The sequence below is a fragment of the Anolis sagrei genome, chromosome 1, assembly GCF_037176765.1.
Source record: "Anolis sagrei isolate rAnoSag1 chromosome 1, rAnoSag1.mat, whole genome shotgun sequence".
NCBI classification, from domain to species: domain Eukaryota; kingdom Metazoa; phylum Chordata; class Lepidosauria; order Squamata; family Dactyloidae; genus Anolis; species Anolis sagrei.
In genome coordinates this window covers 253,480,313-253,507,561 of record NC_090021.1, presented here as the reverse complement: position 1 = coordinate 253,507,561, position 27,249 = coordinate 253,480,313, and the positions used below count along the sequence as shown (strand labels likewise).

General features: G+C 40.0%; 1 protein-coding gene across 4 annotated transcripts in view; it reads left to right on the top strand.

Annotated features, from left to right (window-relative positions):
* GALNT18 (polypeptide N-acetylgalactosaminyltransferase 18) overlaps positions 1-27,249 on the top strand; it is a 339,264-nt gene that overhangs the window by 276,924 nt on the left and 35,091 nt on the right. For 3 of the 4 annotated variants that reach the window (XM_060766933.2, XM_060766922.2, XM_067462653.1), the window contains 2 exons: positions 3,269-3,406; positions 7,552-7,647. In XM_060766933.2, the coding sequence (XP_060622916.2) occupies positions 3,269-3,406; positions 7,552-7,647 (234 nt within the window). The remainder of the gene's footprint in view (positions 1-3,268; positions 3,407-7,551; positions 7,648-27,249) is intronic. The other variant, XM_060766929.2, reaches the window with a different exon arrangement.

Genomic DNA, 27,249 nt, shown 5'->3' with positions numbered 1-27,249 from the left:
TCCATGTATTTTGGTGTCTTTTCTGCTTTAAGAAGTAACTGCCTCCTCCAAAAAGTAGGACATATTTTGAAGGGAGGGTCCACTTTGCTTACAAATTCTAGGTGGAAAATAGGTTTAAAAGATAATTTTGCATATTCTATATAAAAAAAAGGATTTACTGAAACGGTTAATGTGTAAAGAAACCCAGTACTGTTTTTTGTCTGGCAGATAATATTTTCTGCTTGATTCAGTATACCTATATCTACTTTCAGACTTATCATTTTTTTTTCATATATGCCAGTTGAGAGACAGTAAATTGCCTAAGGCCAGCTAGTGGGTTTCTATGACCAAGAGGGATTTGAACCCTGGTTTCCATGGGTGTCATACTCAAAACACTACACTACGTCTTACTGTTTGCACTTCTCCAGTTTCCAAGTTATCTGTACAGTCATAGGGGTAAAAAACGGGATTTTAGGGACTTGCATTCTTAGTACTATATTGAGCTGCAAAAAAAAAATCACTGAAATTGCTTATGGACATAATGCCCAAAGGTGATAAACTTTGAGGATTGTATTTAATTCTACAAATATTGACAAAACAAAAAAATATAGAACAGTCAGAAAATATGCAAAGAAAATGCTAGATTTTAAGATCATGTACCTGCCATAACTAATATAATGTAAGACGAGTTAACCTTTAAATAATGTTAAAAGAACCACAAGAGAATGCAATACCTGAGGAGGTGGGGGGGTGTCTCTTTTTGCAGAAGAAGAAGCCTGGAATCTAAACTAGATTTTTCCAATAAACTAAGTCAGTGTATTAATACAATTTTTCTCAAATACTATTGAGAACTTAAAGATGCAGGTATTTCTCACACAAAGCAGACAAATTGCAATTACAGTAGGAAGACAGGTTATTTGCCTTGGGCTTATCTCGTGTCTTTGCTCCTTTCCCACTACTCTCCCAGTGGGGCCCCTTTCACACAGCTCTATAAAATCCCTCATCATCTGCTTTGAATTGGATTATATGGCAGTGTGGACTCAGATAACACAATTCAAAGCAGACATTGTGGATTATCTGCCTTGATATTCTGGGTTATATGGCTGTGTCGAAGGGCCCTGGGAATGGACTAGACATGTTTTTTACAAACATAGATAAACAGTTAATGACCTCTGCTTGTAAAAGAAATACAGTCCAGCTATCTCCCATCAGGGAAGTGGCAGAAAAAGAGTGATGCTCCATGCAATAAACTCCATGTTATGGTGTTCTGTATTGCAGTTAACTTATTTACGCATCTGTAAGTACACCATATTCATCAATGAATGTGGCACTATTGTAATTATTGTAACTGTCCCTCATGCCTACCTTGCTAGACAACAGTTACACTAAGAGATGGAGGTGATTGGTGCTCAGGAGGATGACATTTCCTCCCACCAGTGCCTAAAACTACAGCTAGCAAAAACATAACCCCTGCTTCAATTCCTTGTCACATCCTCACTTACTGGCAGGAGGAAGGTTGAAATGTCATCCTTCAGTCCTATGATCACCAGCAGAAAGGACTTCCATCTTTCAGTGCAGACCCTGCAGGGAAAATTTGAGCTGAGAAGGTTTGAACCATGATAACTGTTTTGTTACACATACAGTTGACCTTTTGTATTAGCAGGTAATGCTTCTAGGGGTTCATTGAACCATGGTTCAGTTTTTTTTACAAAAATCCAAAACTGAAGCCTTAATTTCACAATTTTACTATGTCATTGCATGAGATTTAAGCATCCATTATGTTGGTGTATATGGGAGATCCTGGAACCAAACCACAATGAATACTGTGTTCATAACAAAGTAGATAATAAAATTATTTCATAATAGGAATTTTCTTCTTTAGAGCATTTCATGACATATTTCAAATTGTATTGATATATCTTACTTTACTAACTAGATATAAAAATCTTCACATAGCATATTGTTATGTACATATAGGAATCAATAAGTTCATAAGCCCCACTCCCACCCTGGGATAATTATACAAAGATTTCAGTGATCATTTGCTCTTTGGACTTTAAAAAAGATTATTTCTACGAAATAAATTGGTTCTTGTGCAAAAACGGTACTTTTTGCTCAAAAAAGGTTTTTTGGAAGCACCAAAATCATGTTATGTGCCCCCAAAAAAGCAAATATTTTTGCTCAAGCAAATTGGGTACATTTAGAAAAGTCTCAAAGAGCAAAAAAGCTCATGGACAGTTAATGTATTGTCATGGGCAGTCCTTGTTTTCTGAGTGAGTGGAGTCATTGTTCATGACAGTCCTTTTCTATTTAGGTTGGCCAAGATTATGAAAACACTCTATGTCTCTGGACGTTAACTATATTGTTACCTCTCTTTTTTGGTCTTTTGGTCATTCATTTGTTGTGCCAACCTTCCAAAGGCTCAACAGAAAAAGAAATCTCAGCTTTTTTTCTAGAAGGTTATGAGGACTGCAGGTAGTTGTTATCTAAACAAGACTCTCTAATCTATCAGAGGACAATATTTTATGTAAAGTTTATTTGTTTTGTAGTTTGAATATTTTGAGCTGTGTGCAAGGATGTAATCTACAGTAAAATGTCTCATTTTACTTCCTGTCAAACAGCAGCCTGAATTTGCATTTAGATGCCTCTGCTGTATAGGTATAATGAGATAAATTATTGATCTCCACTTACAGAGCTGTATTACAGAAGGCAAGACTTACCCATAAAATGTAATAAAAAAGAAATGTGTGTGTGTGTGGCGGGGGGGGGGGGGGCAGGGACTGTAAATTCATTTACAAAAGTATTTGCTAAACTCTTCATATGAACATCAAAGGTAATAAGAAGACTGGTCAACTGTCTGAAGGTGAATATGATTTTTGTTCTTTACAATTAGAAAAGAAAGCTTAATATTATAATTCACTTGCTAATGGAATCTGTAAAACAGGCCATATTTCTGCCAACAGAAATGTGTTTTCCAAGACTACTGTTTAGCCCTCATTGTATTGAAATCTGTAAGCCACTTTAAAGACATTGTTGCTGTGGAACCTCATTAAAAATCCACTAAAGCCAATGAGAAGTGTTCCTTTGATTAAGCAAGGACTCAGGATTGAGATCCCAAATGACATTTGAATATGAAATTTAGAAAGTGAAGTATTTTAATCACTTTGTGGTGCATATCCCTCTGTTGCTTTATTGTGCTGAACTTTACAAAGTGGACACAATGATAAAATGAACACTCTGTGACTGTGAATAATCTCTCTGACATATTTTTTCTGTCCCATTTGCACAGGATTCTGGAATTGACATTGGTGATATTTCTGAGAGGAAAGCTTTGAGGAAAAAGCTGCAATGCAAGACCTTTAGGTGGTATCTTGTCAGCGTGTACCCAGAAATGAGAATGTACTCGGACACGGTGGCCTATGGGGTGGTAAGGTTTCTGTTTTATTTACCTTGATCGTTCATAGGAAGACAGCAGGGAGGAATACTTCCTGCAGATGAACTGTTCTTCCATGTTAAAGTCTTGGGGCAAATTGTGGGCCTTTTATAACTAAGTAGTGACCAGAGGAGTAGTGAGTAGTAGGCATGGAGTATACTCTACCTGATATATACTCTGCTTCATTTTATCTTTTTCTGCTTTATTTGTGTCCTTATATTGCAAAGAAAATTGACTGCATTTTTAGAAGTTGCTAATTTGAGTTGCCATAAACATATATCCTTACCAAAAAGAAGCTTGCTGATAGCCAATGTGAATATAAATCTGCTTCAGGCATGTAGGCAAAGAAATATTGGCAATACTTGTTACTTCCTTTCCTCTATTGTTGGGTTATAAAAGATTACCATGTATGGATAGCCAGGCTAATATAGTCTCTTTTGAATGTATCTACAATGCTAACCAAAGGTATGAATAAGTTCAGTTTCCCTTTCATTTGCATAACTTCCTATAAATTACCTGAAAACATGTTCAGTTATTCAGACCATGCAAAAGAATAAGCTGATACAAATGTGCATACCATTCCAATGATGTTGTGAATTGTGAGTGTACCAAAGTCAGATGTGAATGAAAATAGTTTCTTCTGATCCTGGGAATAATGCACGTTTCCCACAGTACTGTGAGCCACATTAGACACTAAATAGGAAAAAGTAGGCCATCATATTTATTTATTTATTTGTTTGTTTGTTTGTTTTGAACATTTATAACCTGTCCTTCTCAACCCCCGAAGGAGAACTCAGGGAGACTTACAACTGGCAATCATTAGATGCGAACAAACAAACAATTGCAGTGCAAATAATCAACATTAAGTAAACCAACAAGATTATTAAAAATACATTAAAATATTGACCATTAAGTATTAAAACACAACCAACCCTAAGTCCCCAAATCATGGTAATTCTAATTTAAAGGTTTGTATAGTGTCCTTCAACTTTTAAAAATTCCAACAAAAAACAATGATATTTTGTACACAATACATTTCTCAACTGCAAATAATACTTTCTCACAGTAAGAAAAATGGTTAAAAGTACTAATTGCTTCATTTGGGAATTAAATTTATCTATAATTACATCCTTGTTATCAACAAATAAGTAACATTTTTTAAAAAGAAGTATATTGTTGAATATGCTTTCCATCCAACACCACAAAAAGATATTCTAGTCCATTTTTTTCAAATACAGATACACATTTGTCCTAGATAGTACAGTATTTTGTAAGTATTTCCATTGCTATCTTTCCTTGAAACATTTCACAAAGGCTTTCCAAGGAAAGCCTTGGAAGAAAAGCAGGAGATAGATACAAAGTTTGCTGATTTGGTGAAGCAATGTTTTTATAGGATAGGAAAAGTGCATAGAGGTCATCTCATGTCCTATAATGGTACTCACAGAGGAAGCCACCGAGGAGGCAATCAATTGAGTTTTCCAGAACAGAGTTTCACATCATAAATGCCAATTGCTCTGCTTAGATGACAATGAGATATGAAACAGTTACTCAGTCACCATATATGGGCTCATATGTGTGAAACTGGTTGTTCAAACAACCAGGGTTCAAACCACTTGATGCTATGTAATGAACATTTAGCCTAGAAATGATTGGGCAATCAATGCAGAGTGAACACAACTACCTTCTGTCAACCATTGTATTCCGAAAATAAATTCTAAGAAGGATTTATTTTATGGACTCCAACTCATTAAATATTTTAAATCATTTTTCATTTTAATAGTGGTGCTCATTGCTTATGTTTAACATTATTCTCACATAATCAACACATGAATCACAGATAGAATAAAGCCCACCATTAAAAATGTGAGATATTTGTTTTAGCTAATAGAAAAGAGCTACAATCAAAACTAATAAAATGGATTGTTCTTGGGCCCAGTCATTATTGTATGTAATCAAAAGTAAGTCCCATCACATTACACTTAATGAGATTCACTTGCAAACAAATGCATGCTTAGCATAGCAAGCAGAAATGGCCACTGGCAATAAAAGTTGCATGTTTGTTAAGGACTTCACTTCTTAAGTGACAAGAGATACGAAGTTGTCCCAGAATCTCATTTAATGGAAGACTGTTCTTATTGTTAGAAGTCATGCCTAAGGCCTATTTGATCATAGATATAAATGGGGAAAGTAGAACACACTAGAGGAATAACTGAATTTTCTGTCACACACTTGTTGGATTAATCCAACATTTCTTTGACAGGCATAAATTAAAAGTACAGATCAGCTCTGCAAAGGTATAAAAATCTCAACCATTATTCTCACATCAGTTCTGAAGGAAAGCTGGAATACTAACGGATAGTTTACAAGACATGAAATTATCTTGACATTATAGAGATCAAGGAATGCAGCTGTTCATCTTGTATCCGATTGTGCTTTTGCCACACTATGGGCATTAGCTACTTCATATAACTTGTTCTCTTTATATGACAATTTACATTTTTTGGATATTGGTCCAGTTGGTTAGGACTTCACTAGTTTTCATCCATACAGATACATTATTTTTAGAGGATTTGCTCATAGAGCAAAGAGTTCAGAATCTATGATTGAATTCATGCTTTTCTTTCATTGAAGGAACCAAGGGAAACTTTATTATATCATGTTAGATCACTGGTCCAGCTAGCTCAGTAGCAATATCTCTCCAGGGTTCCATAGAGGAGTATTTTCTAATTTCTACATATGCAGCGCTCTACAGGCAGTCCCCAAGTTATGAACAAGGTTCTGTAGGTTTGTTCTTAAGTTGAATTTGTATGTAAGTCAGAGCAGGTACATTTTTAAGTGTAACTCCAGCCTCTATTTATCTGTCTATCTATCTATCTATCCATCATCCATCTATCTATCTATCTATCTATCTATCTATCTATCTATCTATCTATCTATCATCTATATCTATCTATCTATCTATCTATCTATCTATCTATCTATCTATCTATCTATCTATCTATCTGTCTGAGCTTTGGATAGCATAGGGAAGGATTAACATCCCTGCAATGTTTGTTTTTCTTTCTGTGCCTCTGTTCAGAAGACTTCACCTCACTTTCTGTCCCTGTGAGAATTGGATTTTGAAAAAATTTGCCTGTTGTGGTAACACTGATGATGAAGCTTCAGTGGAGACACCTTTTCCTCATGATAACTCTTTCAAGAGTGAATTTCCCTTCCTAGGGATAGATTTCTCTCATTTCCTGTTTTTAACTTCAAGATGTTTTTAAGTTGGATCTTTGTAACTCAGGAACTGCCTGTATTTCAAAAGAAGGAAGCAACCTACCTAAACTTGATTTTTTTTTTTACTACAACTCAAAAATCCCTGCATTCATGCAAACTCACCAACTATTTCCACACCATATAGGCCATTGATGTCTTTTGTATTTTATTTTGGTCTTCTAGATATTATCCTATCAAAAGAAGTTGTTGTTTTGGAACATGGCTCAGAATGTTTTGTACTTGTTAGACAAATTCAGAATGACTAAGAACTTAGAAACTATTTTCATCAACATGGCTATAACTCCTTTCGGGGATGTAGAGAAGAGCAGAGTCATTCATGTATTATCATCCTTTCTTTTATCAGCTCCTGAAGAAGACCATTAAATATTACTAGGCTGAAACCCATTGGGCTAATTTGAAAAGTGAAATAATATTTTTGAACACCTTGAGTCTTTGTCTCTTTACATTCTCCTCTATTGGGCATTACCAGTCCTTGTTGCTCTCTCTACCTTATTAGGCCTTATGATCACTTTTTGACCTTTCTCCTTCAGGCACAGAGGGCTACTATGAGTAAAAATGGATAGTGATTTTTTTCTTTAGTTAGCTTTCTTCATTACAACAACAGTCCCAATCCATTCACAATTCCCTCTGTCAGAGGCACAGATGATAACTGCTATGAGGTCTGACTCTGCTTAGTTTCCAAGGTCAGTTGGGATCTGGAGCTTTTATGAGATTTAGACCTTAGTGAGACATAATACATTGGTACTGAGCATTTCAGCACTTTCAGATGTGATCATATATAATATTTGTTCTATTTTAACATTTATTATTTTCTTTTTCTGTCTCTTGCTTTTCATTTCCCCATCCTCAATATTCTCTAGCTGCAGAATTCCCTAAAAAGTGATTTGTGCCTTGATCAGGGCCCAGACACAGAAAATATTCCAATCATGTATATCTGCCATGGAATGACACCACAGGTTAGTGAGACTAATGATCATATATCTTGCTGTTGATGTTAGTGAAATGTGTGGGTGGACTGACAGTGAGTCTTTTTCTTCTAAAACATTACTTCCTTAGGCTGTTTATTAGAAATATTTTAATGAACAGGAGCATTAACTGCACCATGATGTTGAGGATTACTGGTTTATTAATTAGAGGTTTGTCAAGAAGTCTGATTTATTCACTCTGGAAGAATCTGGGGAAAAAACTCCAATAACAATGAAATACTGCTAAGATTTACCCACAATTGTTGGCATGGTTGTAACAGAGAGTGAACAGAGAGTTTGGATATACAAAAGGGTGTAAGACAAGGGCGTCCTTTGTTACCACTACTATTAATAATCATGATAGAAATCTTGTGTAGGAGAATTAGGCAGAATAAAACTATCCAAGGAGCAAGAATAAAGAGGAAAGAAAATGAATATAAGCTTTTGCAGATGATCTGGTTTATCTTTTTACCAAATAGAATACAAGAGGACTAAGGACAATGCAAAGAAGGATTATAGTGTTCAGGAATACTGGATACTTAATGTTATGTTATTGAAATTTGGTAGTGCATGAAAGGTTGTGTGTCTTTCACCCAGTGGAGTTAGCTCTCTTTTCCTGACTGCCTTTAATATTCACCACACGGTTGATAACATGCTAATTATAATTATGACTGATGTAGAGAATCAGAGAGCCTCATCCATCCTTCTTGTCCTGAACATGTTGGAAATTGTCCACCCTCTTTTTCTACGCCTTACACCTAGAAGTTTACTAATAAAAATCTCCTAGAAACATTCTCTTTCAGGGGATTTTTTAAAAATGACCTTCAGTGTTTTCTAAGTAACAACTCCCTCATTCACAATTGATGGAAAATCATTATTCTTGCCTGTCTCAGAATATTCTGTAACTCTGTTTTGATGTATCATTCATCTAAACCAGTGAGCCTAGAAACTCGCTGTTGTAGATTTGAATGGGCAAATTTTAATTAAATATGATTGTGCATGACACATACAAATACCAAAGCTTTCTTGAGAATTAGCATGATTTGGTATTGCTTCAAACTGTGTTGGAACCTAACGTAACCCGAATGAGACATTGCTAAACTATTTTGCAAGACAGTATTCTGCAAATTATTTTCAGAGGCTATAGCTTACATGAGCTTTCTTTTTATATATATAATTTTTATTATATTTTATAATTTGTGACTGACATGACAAACATAACACACATGACAAACAGGAAATAACATCTATAAAACTAACGAACCGAACACCATATAACAACAACATGGTGGGGACGCGGGGCAGGACCTTTTCCGTAGTGGCCCCCCAACTCTGGAACACCCTCCCCAAAGACCTTAGACAGGCCCCGTCATTGGCTGTCTTCAGAAAGAACCTAAAAACCTGGTGTCATGAATCTAACCTTTTGCCAGGAAGGCCGAAGCCTGGAAAGTCAGTAGCTGACATGTTGAGAGACAGACAGGAGAGCTAAGAGGCAAGAGGGAGGAGTCAGCTGACTCCTGATTGGCTAGAGCAATCAGGGGAGGAGTTAGGTTTTAGAGGGAAAAGGCTGTTTCTTTTTGACAAGCTGGGAGAGTTGAGCTTTAAACATCAAAGAGTGTAGAAGGATAGTTAGGAAGAGGGAGCTGAGAAGATTTTAGGCAGGGAGGGAAAACTTTTGTAGTGAGCCTTGTAATTAGAGCATAGGAAAGGCAAAGGTTCCTGAAACACTGTACTTAGTAGGGTCAGTGTAGGAAAGCCTATTTTGCTCTGTGAGGCAGTCAGTGGGCCGTTCTCAGGGACACACTGTGTCAGTGTAGTGAACAGTGTGAAGCAAGGAACTCACAAGAAACAAAAGTTAATAGTCTTAAGAGAAGACTGCTTGTCTGAACAGCTAAGCCTCAAGTAACCGCATTAAGCTTTTGTACCACTCTTATTAAGAGTTGTTTGGTTCACCAAGTTTAAAATAAACCTGTTTACAGTTTCATCCTTAAACTGGTGTCTGCTTCGGTCTGTCACAATCATCAGATCTCAGCAAGTCTAAAGAAAATTAATTTCACTCCAGTCAGCGAAAGAAGCAGCCATTAAAGAAGAACAAAGGGCTTAAACCTATTTTACAATTCCACATTCAACTTATGTTTTCCTCAGACATTAATTGAGGTGGTGGCGGCGAATCTACCTAATACATCGGTCATTAACAACGTTAAATCAGTTGGTCACTTAACAATATTTCTGAGGTGGGATAAGAGAGTCTTTCCCCCTTTGTCACAGCCATATATCCTCGTTAAAGTAGTGTCCAGCTGAACGTTAACCTTCACACTACTGGGCAGTGGATTGTGATTGCTTGTCCCCCCTGCCCAGCCTGTACGCTTATATTCGTTACACCTGGCTTTTCCGATGCGCCTTCCCAGATTAGGAAATCTCTACTACTGAATCCCACAAGCACTTTACCAGAACCAATGATTGCTGCACACCGCACATCGCACTTGCCCTAGAAACCCTTTATACACCTCCTGTCAAACCAGCACTTTTAAGTCTTGTACCCACTTTTTGGCCCGGCCCAGTTTTATTGTGTTTTAATGTATTGTGCCTACTGTTTACTTTGCTTTATTTTGTTTTTAATTGTTGATTTGCTTGATTGTATTGTTATGTTGTGTTGTTGAGGCCTTGGCCTGTGTAAGCCGCATCGAATCCTTTGGGAGATGCTAGCGGGGTACAAATAAAGTTTAATAATAATAACAACATACAAACAAAACATCTAGTATGACACTTTCCCTCTAACTTCCACATACCTCAAGTGAGCATTTATTTTCTTTCCTTTACATTGTAATGTTAAATTGAAGGTTATCCTATGACCTATCCTATCTTGGCCCTGAAGGTGCTTCTTTTTATTCCTATTTTAAGAAAAAAATTATTTGTTCTTTTTCCAGAAAGTTGATAAATTTCTTCCTATTCATCTTGTCGGATGGTGATCTATTTTGAGATACTTTCTGAGTTAACTTTCTGAGATACTTTCTGAATTCCATGAGCTTTCTTGACTTTCCACATTCTCCATTTCCTACATAGAGAACAGGGAAGCAAATCTTGATGTATTTATTGGTGTGGATCACGTACACTAGGAAAGATTCCTTTTGTGCAAATCATCATAAAATGATGAAGCAGTGTTATTATATGGCACATATGAGAAACATATGGCCCTCCAGATGTTGGACTACAACTCCTAGCATTCCTATTGGCCATAATAGTTGGGCATGATAGAAATTGGAGCCTTTGGAAGAATGTGCCTGGAGGACCTTTGGTACAGAAGGGCAAAGTAATAGATTTTTCAGAGCTGATTTAGTCCTTGATCATATAGAATAATCAAGCTACAGTAGATCAATTGTATTAATTTTTGAATGGTGTACTTTCACTGACTCAATGAGTCTTTGCTAATTGAGACTCGCAACTAGGTACCGGCTGTAGCATATGTAGAATATAAAAGTATTGCAAGGGATGAGTCAGTATCAGTCAATTCCCTTTAGTTTAGTATCAGAGGTCAATGGCTGGTCCACTACTAATTTCCACCAGACTCCAAGGAAGCCCTAGGATACTGGACCAGTGCCTGGCCGCTGTGACGATCTGGATGAGGAGGAACAAGCTGAGTATCAATCCTGACAAGACAGAGGTCCTCCAGGTCAGTCGCCCGTCTGATCGGGATATTGGGTAGCAACCTGTGCTGGAAGGGGTTGCACTCCCCCTGAAGTCACAGGTCCGCAGTTTGGGGGTTCTCCTGGACTCAGCGCTGTCGCTTGATGCAGGTGTCGGCGGTGGCCAGGAGGGCCCTCGCACAATTAAAACTCGTGAGCCAACTGCGACCATACCTCGTAAAGTCTGACTTGACCATGGTGGTCCATGCCTTAGTTATCTCTAGACTGGACTATTTCAATGCTCTCTATGTGGGGCTACCCTTGAAGATGGCCTGGAAATTATGACTTGTCCAGCGGTCAGCAGCCAGATTAATAACTGGGGCAACTTACAGGGAGTGGTCAACCCCCCTGTTTAAGGAGCTCCATTGGCTGCCGTTCATCTTCTGGTCCCAATTCAAGGTACAGGTTTTTACCTATAAAGCCCTAAATGGTTTGGGACTCGCCTACCTTCGTGACCGTATCTCTCTCCATGAACCAGCCCATACCCTTCGATCTTCGTGCGAGGCCCTCCTTTCACCCTTGCCAGACTTGCCTTGTGGGTACAAGGGAGAGGCCTTCTCCTCTGTGGCCCCCTGACTCTGGAATTCACTGCCCAGAGAGATTAGGAAAGCCTCTACCTTGGAAACTTTTTAAAAGAATCTTAAGACCTGGCCGTCGCACTTTCAAAGAGTAGCCACATAGTTTTATGCTAGTGCTCCTCCAATTTCTTGTCCAGGAGTCCGTCCCCCGTCCCCCCATACAAAGGTTGGCTTATTTTCCTATCTCTCTATGAGTTCTCCCTTACAATTAGTTCTGCCCCCTTATCTCACCCAGAGTTTTAAAATCATTTTATATACATGCGGCCTGCCCATTGTCTTTCTGTCATTATGCTTAGTTCCTATGTTTTGTGCATATTGTTTTATATGCTTTGATGTTTTATATTTTAATGATATGTTGTTTATTTTATTGCAATTTGTATTGCTATATTGTAATTTTTGTTCGGGCTTGGCCCCATGTAAGCCGCTCCAAGTCCCCTTTGGGGAGATGGTGGCGGGGTACAAATAAAGTTTATTATTATTATTATTATTATTATTATTATTTTGTTTTAAATAGCTGTGCTCTCCCTTTAACCTCATGTAGGGAGAAAGGCTACAAAATGAATGAATGAATGAATGAATGAATAAGAGTGCCGCCTCATAAACATTTGGCCAGCCCAGAAAGAGTCCCATATCTTATCAGCAGATGTGCATAGTTGTACTCCTAGAAAGTTAGGGGCCTTCCTTTTTAATTTTTTTATTAAGAAACTTAACTCAAAAAAACAATATCATACGAAAGCTGACTGGCACAACCTGGGGATCACAACCAGACACAGTGAACACATCTGCCCTTGCGCTATGCTACTCTGCTGCTGAGTACGCATGCCCAGTGTGGAACACATCTCACCACACTAAAACAGTGGATGTGGCTCTTAATGAGACATGCCGCATTATCACAGGGTGTCTGCACCCTACACCACTGGAGAAATTACACTGCTTAGCCGGTATTGCACCACCTGACATCCGCCGGGAAGTAGCAGCCAATAGTGAAAGGACCAAGGCAGAGACATCTCCAGCTCATCCCTTGTTTGAGTATCAGCCAGCACGTCAACGACTTAAATCAAAAAATAGTTTTCTTAGATCTACAGAGACACTCGCTGGAACACCTCAGCAAGCAAGAGTTCAAAAGTGGCAGGCTCAAACACAGCACCTCAATCCGTGGGTGATACCAGATGAGAGACTCCCCCCTGGGCACACAGAGGACTGGGCTACTTGGAAGGCGCTGAACAGACTGCGCTCTGGCACCACGAGATGCAGAGCCAATCTTAAAAAATGGGGCTACAAAGTTGAATCCATGACATGCGAGTGTGGAGAGGAGCAAACCACTGACCACCTGCTGCAATGCAACCTGAGCCCTGCCACATGCACAATGGAGGACCTTCTTGCGGCAACACCAGAGGCACTCCAAGTGGCCAGCTACTGGTCAAAGGACATTTAATCAGCTACCAAGTTTGCAAAAATTGTGTTTTTTGGTTTTTTTAAAATCTGTTTGTTTGTTTTGTTCTGTTAGAAATGTAATACAATGTTCTGGTTGCGGATGACACGATAAATAAATAAATAAATAAATAACTAAAAAAAAACCAATCTACAAAACAAATAAAATGTACAAATAAATTAAAACCATTGGAAAGTATTCAAACAATGCACAGTGTTTAATCTGAAGCCTTCATAATATTGTTGAAGGAGTACTCCCTCCTTGAAATGACCAGACTGGCTCTGAAGGAAGCCAGTTCAGCAACATAAAGAGGCTCCAGATTTCTCAGTCTTGTTCTAGTAAATAGAAGTGAGTATGGAGGGAGTTATTATGAATCAAATTATACTTATGTGTAACCACAATTACCTCTTTAGCTGAAGCCATTAGGTGAAGTGCTGCAGTTTAATCTATAAATTGATTCTCACCCTGTGCAACCTCTTTCATGTTGGCCTTTCCTAACAGGCCACAGGCAGACTGCAAACTGTTCCAGGTTGCTCAACTTTTGGGAATCTTACAGATATATTTTTGGCTTTTCATGTATCAAGATCTGGTGGGGGAGAAAGCATTTTAGGAATGATCCTTAGATCTGATCTTTTCATACCCCTTCTAGACCCAATCTGGAAATAAATTAAACATCTGCTTCAGGAAGTAGAACCAAAACACTGGGACAAAACACTGGACCCTACTACACCCTACTCTTCATGTTTGTGACTAAGTTTGACTTCAGTGGAGACCATAAATATGTGTTGTTGAGACCTGTCACACCCTAATCACGTCACTGTGGAATGTTGTACCTTCATGTCCGGTGGCGCAGTGGGTTAAACCCCTGTGCTGGCAGGATTGAAGACCAACAGGTCGCAGGTTCGAATCCAGGGAGTGGCGGATGAGCTCCCTCTATCAGCTCCAGCTCCTCATGCGGGGACATGAGAGAAGGCCTCCCACAAGGATGATAAAACATCAAAAAAAATCATCCAGGCGTCCCCTGGGCAACGTCCTTGCAGACAGCCAATTCTCTCACATCAGAAGCGACTTGCAGTTTCTCAGGTAGCTCCTGACATGACAAAAAAATGCCCAATGGTCATGGGTCTTGTATGCAGATAATAAAAACACTAGTTCATGATGTATCAGAGAAACATAGGGATGCAGGACAGGAATTGTACACAACATGAACATTCAGATTTACAAGTTGAAAATTCTGTTCATAGGAGTCAAGATTTCAGATCTTACAGTCAGTCTCTATCTAAAGAAAGAGATCAGTGGAAACTAAAAAAAGGAGAGAAGAGTTAGGTATCAATGATTGGTTTCAGTTTCATCAACGATATGTTTGATTTAATGAAAAATGTTAAAGTTGGTTTCTTGGAAAATACATCTATGCTGGAGAGCATTTTTGATAAGGGTTTAGTCTCCAGGTTATATAAATATATTTTAGAGTATAATCTAGAAGATAACAGAATAAAATCTGTTATGATTTCTTGGGGCAGACACTTAGGGGAAAACATAGAATTAGAGAAATGGGAGTATCTTTGGAAAAGTGAAATTAAATTCTCAGTAGCAGACATATCATGTATTGAAGCTATATAACTCTAGAGTTTTTAGCCAAAATGGATAAAACTCAGGGAGGGGAATGTTGGAGATGTAAGAAACAGAAGAGTATTTTTTCCATGTTTGGTGGACCTGCTCGATAGTACAAAAATGTTGGGAAAGTTGTTAAGGAAACAAATAACATGCTCACCTACAAAGTTACGAAAAACTCAGCAATATGCCTTTTGGGGCTGTTTAGAGAGGAAGGAAGTCAGGGGAATGTAGAAATTTTCCAATACAGCTTTGTAGCAGTTAGACTGATCATATTGAAATCCTGAAAGGATGAAATAGAGCTATCTAAGAGAGACTGGAGAGAAAAGGTATTAGAAAATATACCAGGCTGTCTAACAGACTTCGAGGTAAAAATAATGAGGAGTTTGTAAACAAATGGAGGCTGGCTTTTGTATATTTTGAAAGGAAGGCAAAAGTGAATCTTAGGGAAGCTGCAAGGGAAATGATTTAAGGAACTTACAAGGGTGGGTATTATATGGTGTAAGTATCACGGTGAGTGACAATGGAAGCCCTAAGTGGTGGGTACACGGGTGTGGGAAGGAGGGATATTCTGGTAGTTGTGTTTATTGTCATTTTTGTGTTTCGTTTGTAACTGTACTAGTTGCAATCTTTATATCATTTTTTATAAATAAAATTTTAAATTAAAAAAAGATTTCAGGTTTTAACTGGCAGTCTAGTGATCAAACTGCCTTCAGTAACAAGAAAATACTATACTGATGATTGCCCTTCATGCAATGTTTCATAAAATATTCAAAACTGTGCTAAATAATAGCAATCTACCCATTTAGTAGCTACATTGTGGACCTGGTTTTTTTTAAAGGTACTTTTTAGAGAGCATACATGAGTCAGAGGCCAAGAATTTGGGAGAAGGCAGGTGCTCATTTTACAGCCTTGTAATGTGACCTAAATGTTAAATCATCTGTTAGTGGTGATGAGTCATAATATATGACATAGCTACTTAAATTCCTTGTGATGCACCATGAGCGTCTAGAATTTTGTTGTGAAGGGTATTCTTGAGTTTTTCAGGACAGATTGTTAGGGAATCACAAGACTTAATTTAATTGAAGGAATGGAAAATGACACAATTTCTCAGCAGAATAACTTGGTTACAATACTTTGGAACAATTAAATATGAAGAAAACACTACTGGAAAAGATTAGTTCTCCTGCAACAAAAATAAAGCTTTGTTCTGCTATTATTTGTCCTTGCATATGAAGATAAGATATTTGAGGTTTTACAGCCCTATATACAACTATGGCTTCAACCTTGCAGAAGATAACTTTTGATATTATCAACAATTATGGCAGGTAATATTATCAAACTAGCAAATAAGGTATACAACTTCTTTTGCAGTAGTTGTTGCAAAGAAGCATTTTTTGATGATACCAACCTGCTTGTTTGGGGAATTTTTCTAGAATCATGTACAGTGTTACCCCATCATGGAATAATGAAAGCCACGGTTTCATTTCTCAATGTCTGACAAGACATACCATATTTAGGCATTTTTCAGATTCTCACACATGAGTCCATGGTATTCTTGGGTCAGAATAAGCTTTGCTATTATTTGCGTTTTTTGTATCCATGCAAACTTCATGAACATATCCCCGATGGATATAAGGTTAATACCATAATTAACTGAAATTCTGATAATGGTGCTACTTTGTGACTTCAACATTGAACCTACCTGTGACAAAGCCAGCTGCCCTGATCAGTGGTATTTGATCATTTCGAGTAGGCTGTTTTGAAATATCAATTTCTCAGTAGCTTGGATTAGCATTGTGAGCACTGTTTATAGTGAGAAAGGTTGTTTGTCTACAGACTTTAGCCCCAGTATTCCCTAATGGTCAAATTATCAAGAAGTAACTTTAGTTCTCTGACTTCTCTATCTACCTAAAGATCATGTAAGGTTTCAGCACAGGAGATACAATGCTGTTTTTTTAATGCCTTCTCTTTTAAGAACACTTAAAACAAAAAGCAAAAATGAGCCAAGCAGTGTTATAGCAAATGAACCATCATTGATGTAATGCCAACTCTGACCTTTAGCTCTGTCTGATACAGATATGACAGTGACATTAAATGAATTCTACTGAGCAAAACCTTGTCACCGAGGGCTGCTACAAACTAGAAAGGAGCCTGTCTGTATCGAGCCAGTCTTTTGTTTCCTGAAGTCATAACAGTTTCAGTGCAGGAGTAGCTAATCAAATCAAAGGCATGCTGGAGTTTAGCCATCCAAGCTTATACTTCAACAAAACTCAAGAGAAGAACATGACCTTCTTGGACACAAGCAGTTGAGCGGAGGGAATCTCTAAAAGCTTTCTAAATGTGTGCTTGTGCGTTAGTAATTCCTGGATACTTCTAAAAGAGTGAGGAAAGTATTTGGCTGAGCTATACAGCCTTGTTTCATAAGATGCCAGGGATATGTGGTTTTTTTTCCTGTGGCACATCTTAGCTGGCTCATTTGTTTTCAGACAGGAACACTCCATGGACTTTTGCAAAATACTAGGAAAGTGGTATTACAGACTGTGTCTGGTTGAGCTTTTATCCTTGTGTGTTTGGATTTCTTTGTGGTAACATGATTCATAATGACGCACATATCTAGAAAACTGTTTCTTGTCTCCTAATTAACTTCAGAAATAAGGATGGAACTTCAACACCTGGAACAAAGGCTCTTTTTGACACCTCCTTCCCCCTTCTCTGTTTTTACTTAATTTTTACCACTCTGGTCATTCTGTGTTTGTTTTCCACTGTACTAACTGAAATTGAGAATTTTTAATGTGACTCAAAAGTCTATAAACTACCAGGTTCTTCTGCTTAAGATTTACTGCAGGTGTTGACAACTGTCAAGAGTTAGTGGGGGTTGCATTGGCCCTCTGGGATACCTTGGAGGACTGCATCCCTCCTCCTACAACTAAACCTCCCACAATGAGATTTTGACCAGTGCCACCTTCTACTGCCCCTACCCCAGATAGGATCTTTTAGTAAGAAAAATGTCTTTTGATATTTGAAAATGACTCCAAGAAGGCAGTTGTTCATTAGGGCCTTTCTGGTGTCAGGTTAGGTTCTTTGGAGATCTCTGACGTTGGCAAGTGTTTTCTAGCTATGTGTTTAGCTATATTACTTTGTTAAATTATTTCCCTGTCAAGTTTGTTGTTGGTTGGCCTTTTCTGCTAGTAGGTTTTGGTTATGTTTTGTATGATGTTGTATGATGGTGCAAGGCATAATAATAATAATAATAATAATAATAATAATAATAATAATAATCAAACAAATACAGATTGCATATGTTTACTTTCCATGAGCTTAAAAAAAGGTGCATTCAGAAACCTGGATTTCATATACGGCCCTTTATGGAAGCCTGTGTACAAACCTGTGTATCCAGAATTTAGTAACCACCACAAAGAAGTATTCCCTATATTGTTACAATCTCATATGCCTTCATTTTCACTACACTAATTTTATGAGGTCTTGAAAAATTGGAGCAGCAAAATGAAATAATGTCAGTTCATAACAAAAATAAATAAAATGAAAATGACATTTCAGTTTAAAATAGATAGGAAGGAAATGTCATTCCAAAGACCTGAGAGCAAAGCCAATCATTTTTCCCTTGTTCCACCTGAATAAGAAAATAAAGTGTAAACTGATATTATTCAAAGTCAGAGGATATCTAGTCTGTGCCTGTAAATTCCAAAATCATTGTAAGGATACTTGGCTTTATTTGCTGTATATATAATAATTGAACAGTGTAGATTTCGCACCTTCTCCTTGGCTACATTTTAAAGTGATAATTTTAAAATGGAACCTATTTTGTAACTGGATACAATGTCCCAACCAAGTATTCTGAGAATATTTCCTTTCCTTCGCCATAATGGGAAGCATTGTGTTTTCTATTTTGTGAATTATAATTGCGACAAATGCCAGATTCCAGTTTCTAAACTGCCATCCAAGTCATTAATAAAGATGTTGAACCAGCACTGGGGCTTTTGAATGGAAACAATAAATGAGAATTATGTCTTTGCATTACAACTGTATTAGAACTGCAGAGTTTGTTTTAGATTTTGAAAGGGTACCTGCCTGCATGCTTTTTAAAAAGATCATTGAAGAAATATGGTGTACTGAATTAAAGTTAAATTAATAGATCTGTTTCTAAATGTAAAGATACTACACTATATCCTCCAACATTTCACTTATGAAAACTAGGATGCCTGCAGCCAAGAAACATGAGAACATGGTGAGGGAATCATTAATGAGAAAGTACACACAAGTTTAGAAGGGGTGAAATGATTTGTTTTTGCCTGAGTCTCCAGAGAAGGACTTTATCGCCACTTTTCTCCCCAGTGCTGAGCTAACTGAGTTCAAACCACTTCAAACTCCATCTGCAGCAATGGAAGTAAACTGAGGACGAAGTGGGAAGGGAGATGGAAGAAGAAAAACTGAGTATTTTTCAAGCAGTGAGACCTGGGACATCTGAGGGGGCAGTCCGCACAGCTCTCTCGTGTTTTCTGGGTTCCATGAACCTGGAAAACCCAGAGGCTGTAACCCCCTTCTCCAAACCCCCCAGAAAAGCCTTAAAAACTAGAAATTACTCACCCTGCTGCCGGCCCTCTCCTGGCATGTAAAAATGACACACAAGAGAAAGGGTGGGGGCAGTAGCATTTTTTCTCCTGGCTCCCTTCTTCTAGCATGTCATTTCTACATGTAGAGAGAGGCCAGCAGCAGAGTAATGGCAGCTAGGGAAGTATTTATTTATTTATTTTTTAGTTTTTAAGGCTTTTCTGAGGGAGTTTTGTTGCTGTCCGGGTGTTCTACTGGAACATCCGGCAGAGCATCTGAACACACAACCCAGGAAAGCACAATGTTTTCTGCTGGTGTGGGGACAGAAGTCTAGCCTAACTGAGGTTTTTTAAACCCAGGTTGGACCGGACATTTCCCTTGTGTGGAACTGGCCTGATAAAGCCATGATGAAAGGGGTACGTAGTAATGGCTGAGTCATAATTATGTGAGGTTTATGACAAGGGGTTGCATCAGTCATTTGTCCCTTACTGATGACAAGCTAGCAGGTAGTTCTCAATAGGGAGATTAAATGCTCAGTCTCTCTATTCCTGTGTGAATGCTGTCATGAATATCTCTTTATGTGACTCTCTGAGAATCGTTTGTAAGTACAAATCTGTGGATCTGCGTATCCTGATTGTACAGCTGTAAATAGTGCAACGGTGAAGATTAAAGCCTCCTGATATTTTTGGATGAAAAACTGAATCTGTGAGTTTACTAAACAGTGTGTGGAGAAGCTCAGATGTTGCAGTTATACTCTCTTGGCTAGCTGATGAACTGACATGTTTGTTGTGAATGGACTTGACTATGTTTTGCTTGCCTCTGTGGTACTTGCTAGTCCAGGGTGCAGCGGTTCCAGGAAGGTCATGATTGGAAAACTATAAGTCATTTCACAAACCTATCCCTTAACAAGTACTGTAAGCATGACCAGACCTCTTTCAGATATAACAGGAACAGCCGGACTTAGCTGTAAAACAAAAGAAAATAATAAAAAGATAGGATATCAAAACATATTTAGATAACTTATTAAGCCATATATGATTTATATCTTGACTGTTCTTTCTGTTTTCCATTTCTGTGGTTCAAAATAGTGTTTACTTTACAATCTCACATAATCTTTCGATTATCCTATGAGGTTGGTTAGGGTTGGAAAGAGTAGTTTAGCCAAGATCACCTGGTATACTATGGAGATGACCAGACCAGCAGTCACTACCCCAGAATCTGTACTTTGAGTAATGATAGCCTGTAGCCTTTTGCTGTCTGTGTGAATGATCTATGTGTTCCTTCCAGCTGTGCTCAGTAGAGCCCTGCCTGAACTGGAAGTAAATTAAATTCCCTCTTCATAGCTTTGTGTATTTTTCATTTTACCGAACAAAATGAGCCGACCCTGGATTGTGATTTTTATCTCCACAGGATACTCCCAACAGGATGCATACAGCATATTTATAGTTCTGATGCATTAAACACTATGCCAGTGTCCCTAAAACTCTGTGATCTTTTCTGTAAACATAATCAAAACATTGCAGCCTAGCAAGTTATAACACTAAGCAGTATCCAAACAAAGTAGAGCACTGTAGAAGTTTTGCATTGTTTTCAGTGGGAAAAATTTCAGCACATGCTTCACAGTTCAGGTGGATTCAGTTGTGGGTAAGCACCATGATCTAATGCATGCTTCCTCAGAAGAAACTATGTCAGATTGCAGCAATAAATGGATTATTTTGATTGAACCCTTTTTGTTGTTGCGAGCACTTTGTCTCTTAGGAATCACACCATTCAAAAAGTTCCCACTGTCTTTAATAATGCCATGTGGTTTCAATAAGATTAGAGAACATAAAAAAAGATATAAAAGGAAATTGAGTACGACATTTTGCATTTCAGGTTTTGGCAATTGAACTAGAATACCATAATGAAGTTTCTGATACAGGTTGGATATCCCTTAACTGAAATGCTTGGAAACAGAAGTGTTTTGTATTCCAGATTTTTTGGAAATCAGAAGTATTTCCATGTACATAATGAGATATCTTGGAGATGTAAACCAAGTCTAAATTCAACATTCATTGGCATTTCATATACAACTTAAATACACATATTTTAAATAATTTAATGCATGAGTTTTAGGGACAATATCATAGTCCTTAATGCAATCTCTTGTAAGACTGAACCATCAGAAAGTAAGGTTTCACTATCTCAGTCACAGGTTGCAAATCACTAGATAAGTGATACTCAACCCTGAATTTTGGCATGGTAAATGTCCATTTTTAACATTTAAACCTATATTTTATTTAAAGTACATACCTCTATTTTGCACCAGATGGATTTCACATAAACTGGCATAAAATTGATACTGCAAATATTTCCAGGAATAACCAATGAATCTAAAAATCTTTCTATAATTAAGATAAAAAATAATCATTTTTTTAGCTTGAAATGTGTCCCCAACTATATTTTTCCATGGCTCTCATTGATCAAAGCCAGCATAATTAAAGCTGAATCTTTCTGAGCTGTACACAAACACTTTTTGGCCTATACTTGTATGGGCTTTTCAGCATAATTTCTTCCACTTGTAATTTCTTCCACTACCCTGAAGGGGACCAAATCGGTTCAGTGGTGAAGTCATGATGCATAGAGCTTTGTTGTTGTTCATTCGTTCAGTCGTCTCCGACTCTTCGTGACCTCATGGACCAGCCCACGCCAGAGCTCCCTGTCAGCTGTCACCACCCACAGCTCCTTCAAGGTCAAGCCAGTCACTTCAAGGATGCCATCCATCCATCTTGCCCTTGGTCGGCCCCTCTTCCTTTTACCTTCCACTTTCCCTAGCATAATTGTCTTCTCTAGGCTTTGCTATCTCCTCATAATGTGGCCAAAGTACTTCAACTTTGTCTCTAGTATCCTTCCCTCCAGTGAGCAGTCAGGCTTTATTTCCTGGAGGATGGACTGGTTGGATCTTCTCACAGTCCAAGGCACTCTCAGAACTTTCCTCCAACACCACAGCTCAAAAGCATCTATCTTCCTTCGCTCAGCCTTCCCTAAGGTCCAGCTCTCGCATCCGTAGGTTACTACAGGGAATACCATGGCTTTGACTAGAGCTAATTTGACTTAATAAGGGCAAGACTACTTAATGTGGCATCTGAAATCGGCAGGGGTGGGCATTGGCACTGTCAGCCTTCCCCTCTCTGCCCTCCATTTCCCCCTGCACGTATCGGGAGAAGACTTGGCAAGGCCTGAAGCCTCCCTCCCTCCCTTGGAAGAGTAGAAGGAGGGCTTTGGGTAGAGAGGGGGGAGGAGTGAGTCCAGATAGGGGGGAAGGAAGGATAACAACAACAACAACAACTTCATTTTTGTACCCCGCCTCCATCTCCTTGAAGGGGAGTACATGGGGACAAGCCCAACAACATCATTAAAATAGCACCTTAAAATTCAATAACACGTGTTGTCCATGTCTGCTGTCATGGAAAAATGTGTGTTTCTCAACAAGAACTGGGTTTAAAGGGCAACTTTTAAACACATGTTTTCTAGCCTTTAACTCGATTCCGCCTGCATTTTGGCTAGATATTGTTTAGCCACTCCAGCCCCTTTCAGCCCAGTTTAACTTGGGTTAGAATGCATGTATGGAAGGGCCCTGAGACACTCACATTAGGGAGCTTCAACAAATCACTCCTCTGACATCTAATATGTTCCTAGTTATGCTAATCGTATTTAAGTTCTTTAGTAACAGTGGCATAATTATTAACTTTCAGCTTTCCTCCCCACATTGTAACTCTTGACAAGAGCACACTACTAAGATCAAGCAGCATTAGACATTCATTCTCTCAAATGTAGCTCTTCTAGTTTGGCTCAGGATGAATACAAAGTTCCCTTTCAAAAAGTGGGTACAGAAGCCAACAATTTTATTTCTGGAAAGGAAAGAAAATGCAGTTTGTTTTTATTTCTGGGATTCAAATGGAAACAAACAGCTTTATGAAAGACCTCTAACATTTTATACTAGTTGATTTCTGCTGCCAGCTTTGCAGCTAGTAGAATTATACATGCAATCTGAAAGCTAAGCTTGAGTCTACAAATATTCATTTATCTGTTTGCTGCATTCGGTTTATTAAGTCATGCAGTTAAATATGTATGGCACAGATACTTCACACAATCCAATGGTGAGTTATAGTAGACATAATTCATGTTTAGATGTCATTTACTATAATCAGGGATTCACCTTAAGGTTTATTATTTTCTAGCAGAAAAAAAGAATTACATTAGAGGGTACCCATTATGGCTTTGTGGTGAAAAGGAGGTGTGGTCCAAAAAGATGCTACACACACTTTCCATTTTGGGTTGTAGTAGATATAAGATTATCAGGAGACTGCATTGTTCAGAGGCCTTGGAAAGTCAGGACTATGACCTCCTTGGTTGAGTTTATCCACCTACAATGCAGTCTTTGTCTTTTCCTACTGCTTTCTACCTTACCATTATTGTTTTATTAGTTATACATGCCTTCTCATGATATGTAGAAAGTATAACAATCTCAGATAAGTCATGTCAGCTTATAGGGAGAGTACAGGTTTGAATTGTGCCCTAGACTGCGTTGGGTCTGGAGTAAAAGGGCAGTGGTGCAAATCTTTAAACTAATGGCTAGATATTGAGAACATTGTGGAGTGGCAGCGGTCTATGATGGCCGCTCAGAGGACGATCAATAATATAACAACAGATCTTTTGGTTCAGCCAACCGCAGCCTGCACTCAGGATCATCATCTACAAACGGACATGTTCGCGGTGGACATTGCTGACCAATTGGTAAACAGAGGCAGATGGACCTCTAAGAGGGCAGTTTGTAATTCCTTGGCCCAAATCCTGGGTAAAAGACAACAGGATATAAGACTAGAAGCCATAGTGTGGTTATGGAGGGACTACCAATCATCTGACCGTTCCTCCCGTCTTCAAATAACACCAGAAGACAATTCATGGCTCGGAGAGCTTATGGCAAAGCGCTCTGTCTTAAAGAAATGGGGCATTACCATTAGGAGGGTAGTTGTGGACCCCCAGATACGCCCCTTATTTGCCTCCGGGGTTCCTTCTCGCCATACACCATCAGGTCCCCGTGTGAATTCCACAATTAGCTCCCCGGTTAGGGCCTCCCCCTCCCCCCCTCCTGGTTCATACCATTTTGAGACCCCATCTGCCCCGGTCGCCCCCGCTCAGCCAGCCACACTCCTTCGCTCGAGAACACTCCCCTTATTCAGCCCACTCAGCTCCCTTGATGTTTCATTATCTACCTCATCATCAGAAACATCCTTACCTAACGCCCAAGGGAGATTATTCCCCAGCCCGACTTCTTCCTCTGAGAGCTGACTAGTCATAGATCCTGCCCATGTAGGGGGGGGGAGGGTTCCGGAGGAAGGGGATGCCATCCAAGTCGTGTGGGGGAGGAGAATAGCGGGTCACCAACATCCCAGGGAGAAGCGCAACAGAGTTCTTGCGACCCTGGAGAAGGTAGGTAGTGGTAGGCTCCATGGCAGCCCCCTTGGCCTTAAGGTCCTGCTGATTAATGCCAGATCCGTTAATGGTAAGACCGCGGCCATCCAGGACTTGATCATGGATGAGAGGGCGGATCTGGCATGCATCACCGAGACCTGGTTGGATGAGCTGGGGGGAGTAAATCTCACTCAGTTGTGTCCACCTGGCTTCGGAGTGCATCAGCAGGCCAGACAAGGGGGGCGGGGAGGAGGGGTCGCAGTAGTCTTTCGGCAATCCATCGCCGTGATCAGATGCGCTGTTCCGCAGGCTTCGGGGTTCGAGTGTGTCCACTTGAAAGTGGGGAGCCGTGACAGTGTGGGGTTCCTGCTGGTGTACCGCCCACCCCGCGACCCAGTAGTTTCCCTGTCTGAGCTAGCGGAGGTGGTCTCTAATTCGGCCTTGATCTCCCAGCGCCTGGTGGTGCTGGGAGACTTTAACATCCACGCCGAGACCACCCTTTCTGGTGCAGCTCAGGATTTTATGGCCACCATGACGACCATAGGGCTGTCACAAATAATATCTGGTCCCACTCATCAAGCTGGACATACTCTTGACCTTGTTTTTGTGGCGGACAACGAAACGATTAGAGTGGAAGATCAAAACATCCTTCCGGTGTCATGGTCTGATCATTATCTGATCAGTTTTAGACTTGCTGCGACTCTCAACCTCCGCAGGGGTGGAGGACAGATTAAACTGGTCCGCCCTAGGAGACTGATGGATCCGGATGGATTCCTGAGGAATCTTGGGGCTCTTCCTGCCTTGGAGCCTGGCGATTCCATCGACGCCTTGGTGTCTCTCTATAATGGGGAGATGTCCAGGGCGTTAGATGTGATCGCACCCGAACGCCCCATCTCGTTGCGTCGTGACAGGCCATCTCCCTGGTTCACTGGGGAGCTGGCCGTGATGAAGCATGCGAGAAGGGGGCTAGAGCGCAAATGGAGGAAATCTCGGGTCGTATCTGATCGAGCACGGGCTAAAGCCTCTCTTAAGGCTTACTCCGTGGCTATTCAGGTGGCCAGGAAATCATTCACGACCACCCGGATAGCGTCTGCAGCAAATAGATCATCGGAGCTGTTTCGGGTCGTGGGGGAACTCCTCCACCCACCTGTGGTGGAGGAGGTCACTGATGACCCAGCAGCTCGGTGTCGCGATTTCGCACACCACTTTGCAGGCAAAGTCGCCCAGATACGCCTTGAGCTTGACTCCAATTTCATCGCAGTTCCAGAAGAGGTGACGGAGACATCTGCTTGTCCAACCTTGTGGGATTCTTTTAGGCTTGTTCTTCCTGAAACCGTGGAGGAGATTCTTGGGGCTGTGAGAGCGACCACCTCACCCCTAGACCCGTGCCCATCTTGGCTCATTAAATCAGCCAGGGAGGGGCTGGTTGATTGGTTTGTATTGATTATCAACGCATCGTTGGAGCAAGGGATTTTTCCATCTACCTTGAAACAGGCTGTGGTTCGCCCACTCCTCAAGAAGGCTTCCCTTGACTCCACGGTGCTGAGTAACTACAGGCCAATTTCCAACCTCCCTTTTTTGGGCAAGGTGCTGGAGCGGGTGGTCGCCTCCCAGCTCCAGGGCTTCCTAGATGATACCAACTACCTAGATCGGTCACAATCTGGTTTCAGGCCTGGTCATGGCACCGAGACGGCATTGGTCGCCTTGGTGGATGACCTCCGCAGAGAGCTGGACAGGGGGAGTGTGACTCTGTTGGTTCTCTTGGACATCTCAGCGGCTTTCGATACCATCGACCATGGTATCCTTCTGGGTCGTCTCTCTGGGATGGGCCTCGGGGGCGCAGTTCTATCGTGGCTCCGGTCCTTCCTAGAGGGTCGAACCCAGATGGTGAAGCTGGGAGACGCCTGCTCGGACCCCTGGCCATTGACCTGTGGGGTCCCGCAAGGCTCTATTCTGTCGCCCATGCTTTTTAACATCTACATGAAACCGTTGGGAGAGGTCATCCGGAGTTTTGGAGTTGGGTGCCATCTCTATGCGGATGACGCACAACTCTACTACTCCTTTCCACCTAATGCCAAGGATGCCTCCCGGGTGCTGGACGAGTGCCTGGCCGCTGTGTCGATCTGGATGAGGAAGAACAAGCTGAAAATCAATCCTGACAAGACAGAGGTCCTCCTGGTCGATCGTAAACCGGATCGGGGTATAGGGTGGCTACCTGTGCTGGACGGGGTTACACTCCCCCTGAAGCCACAGGTCCGCAGTT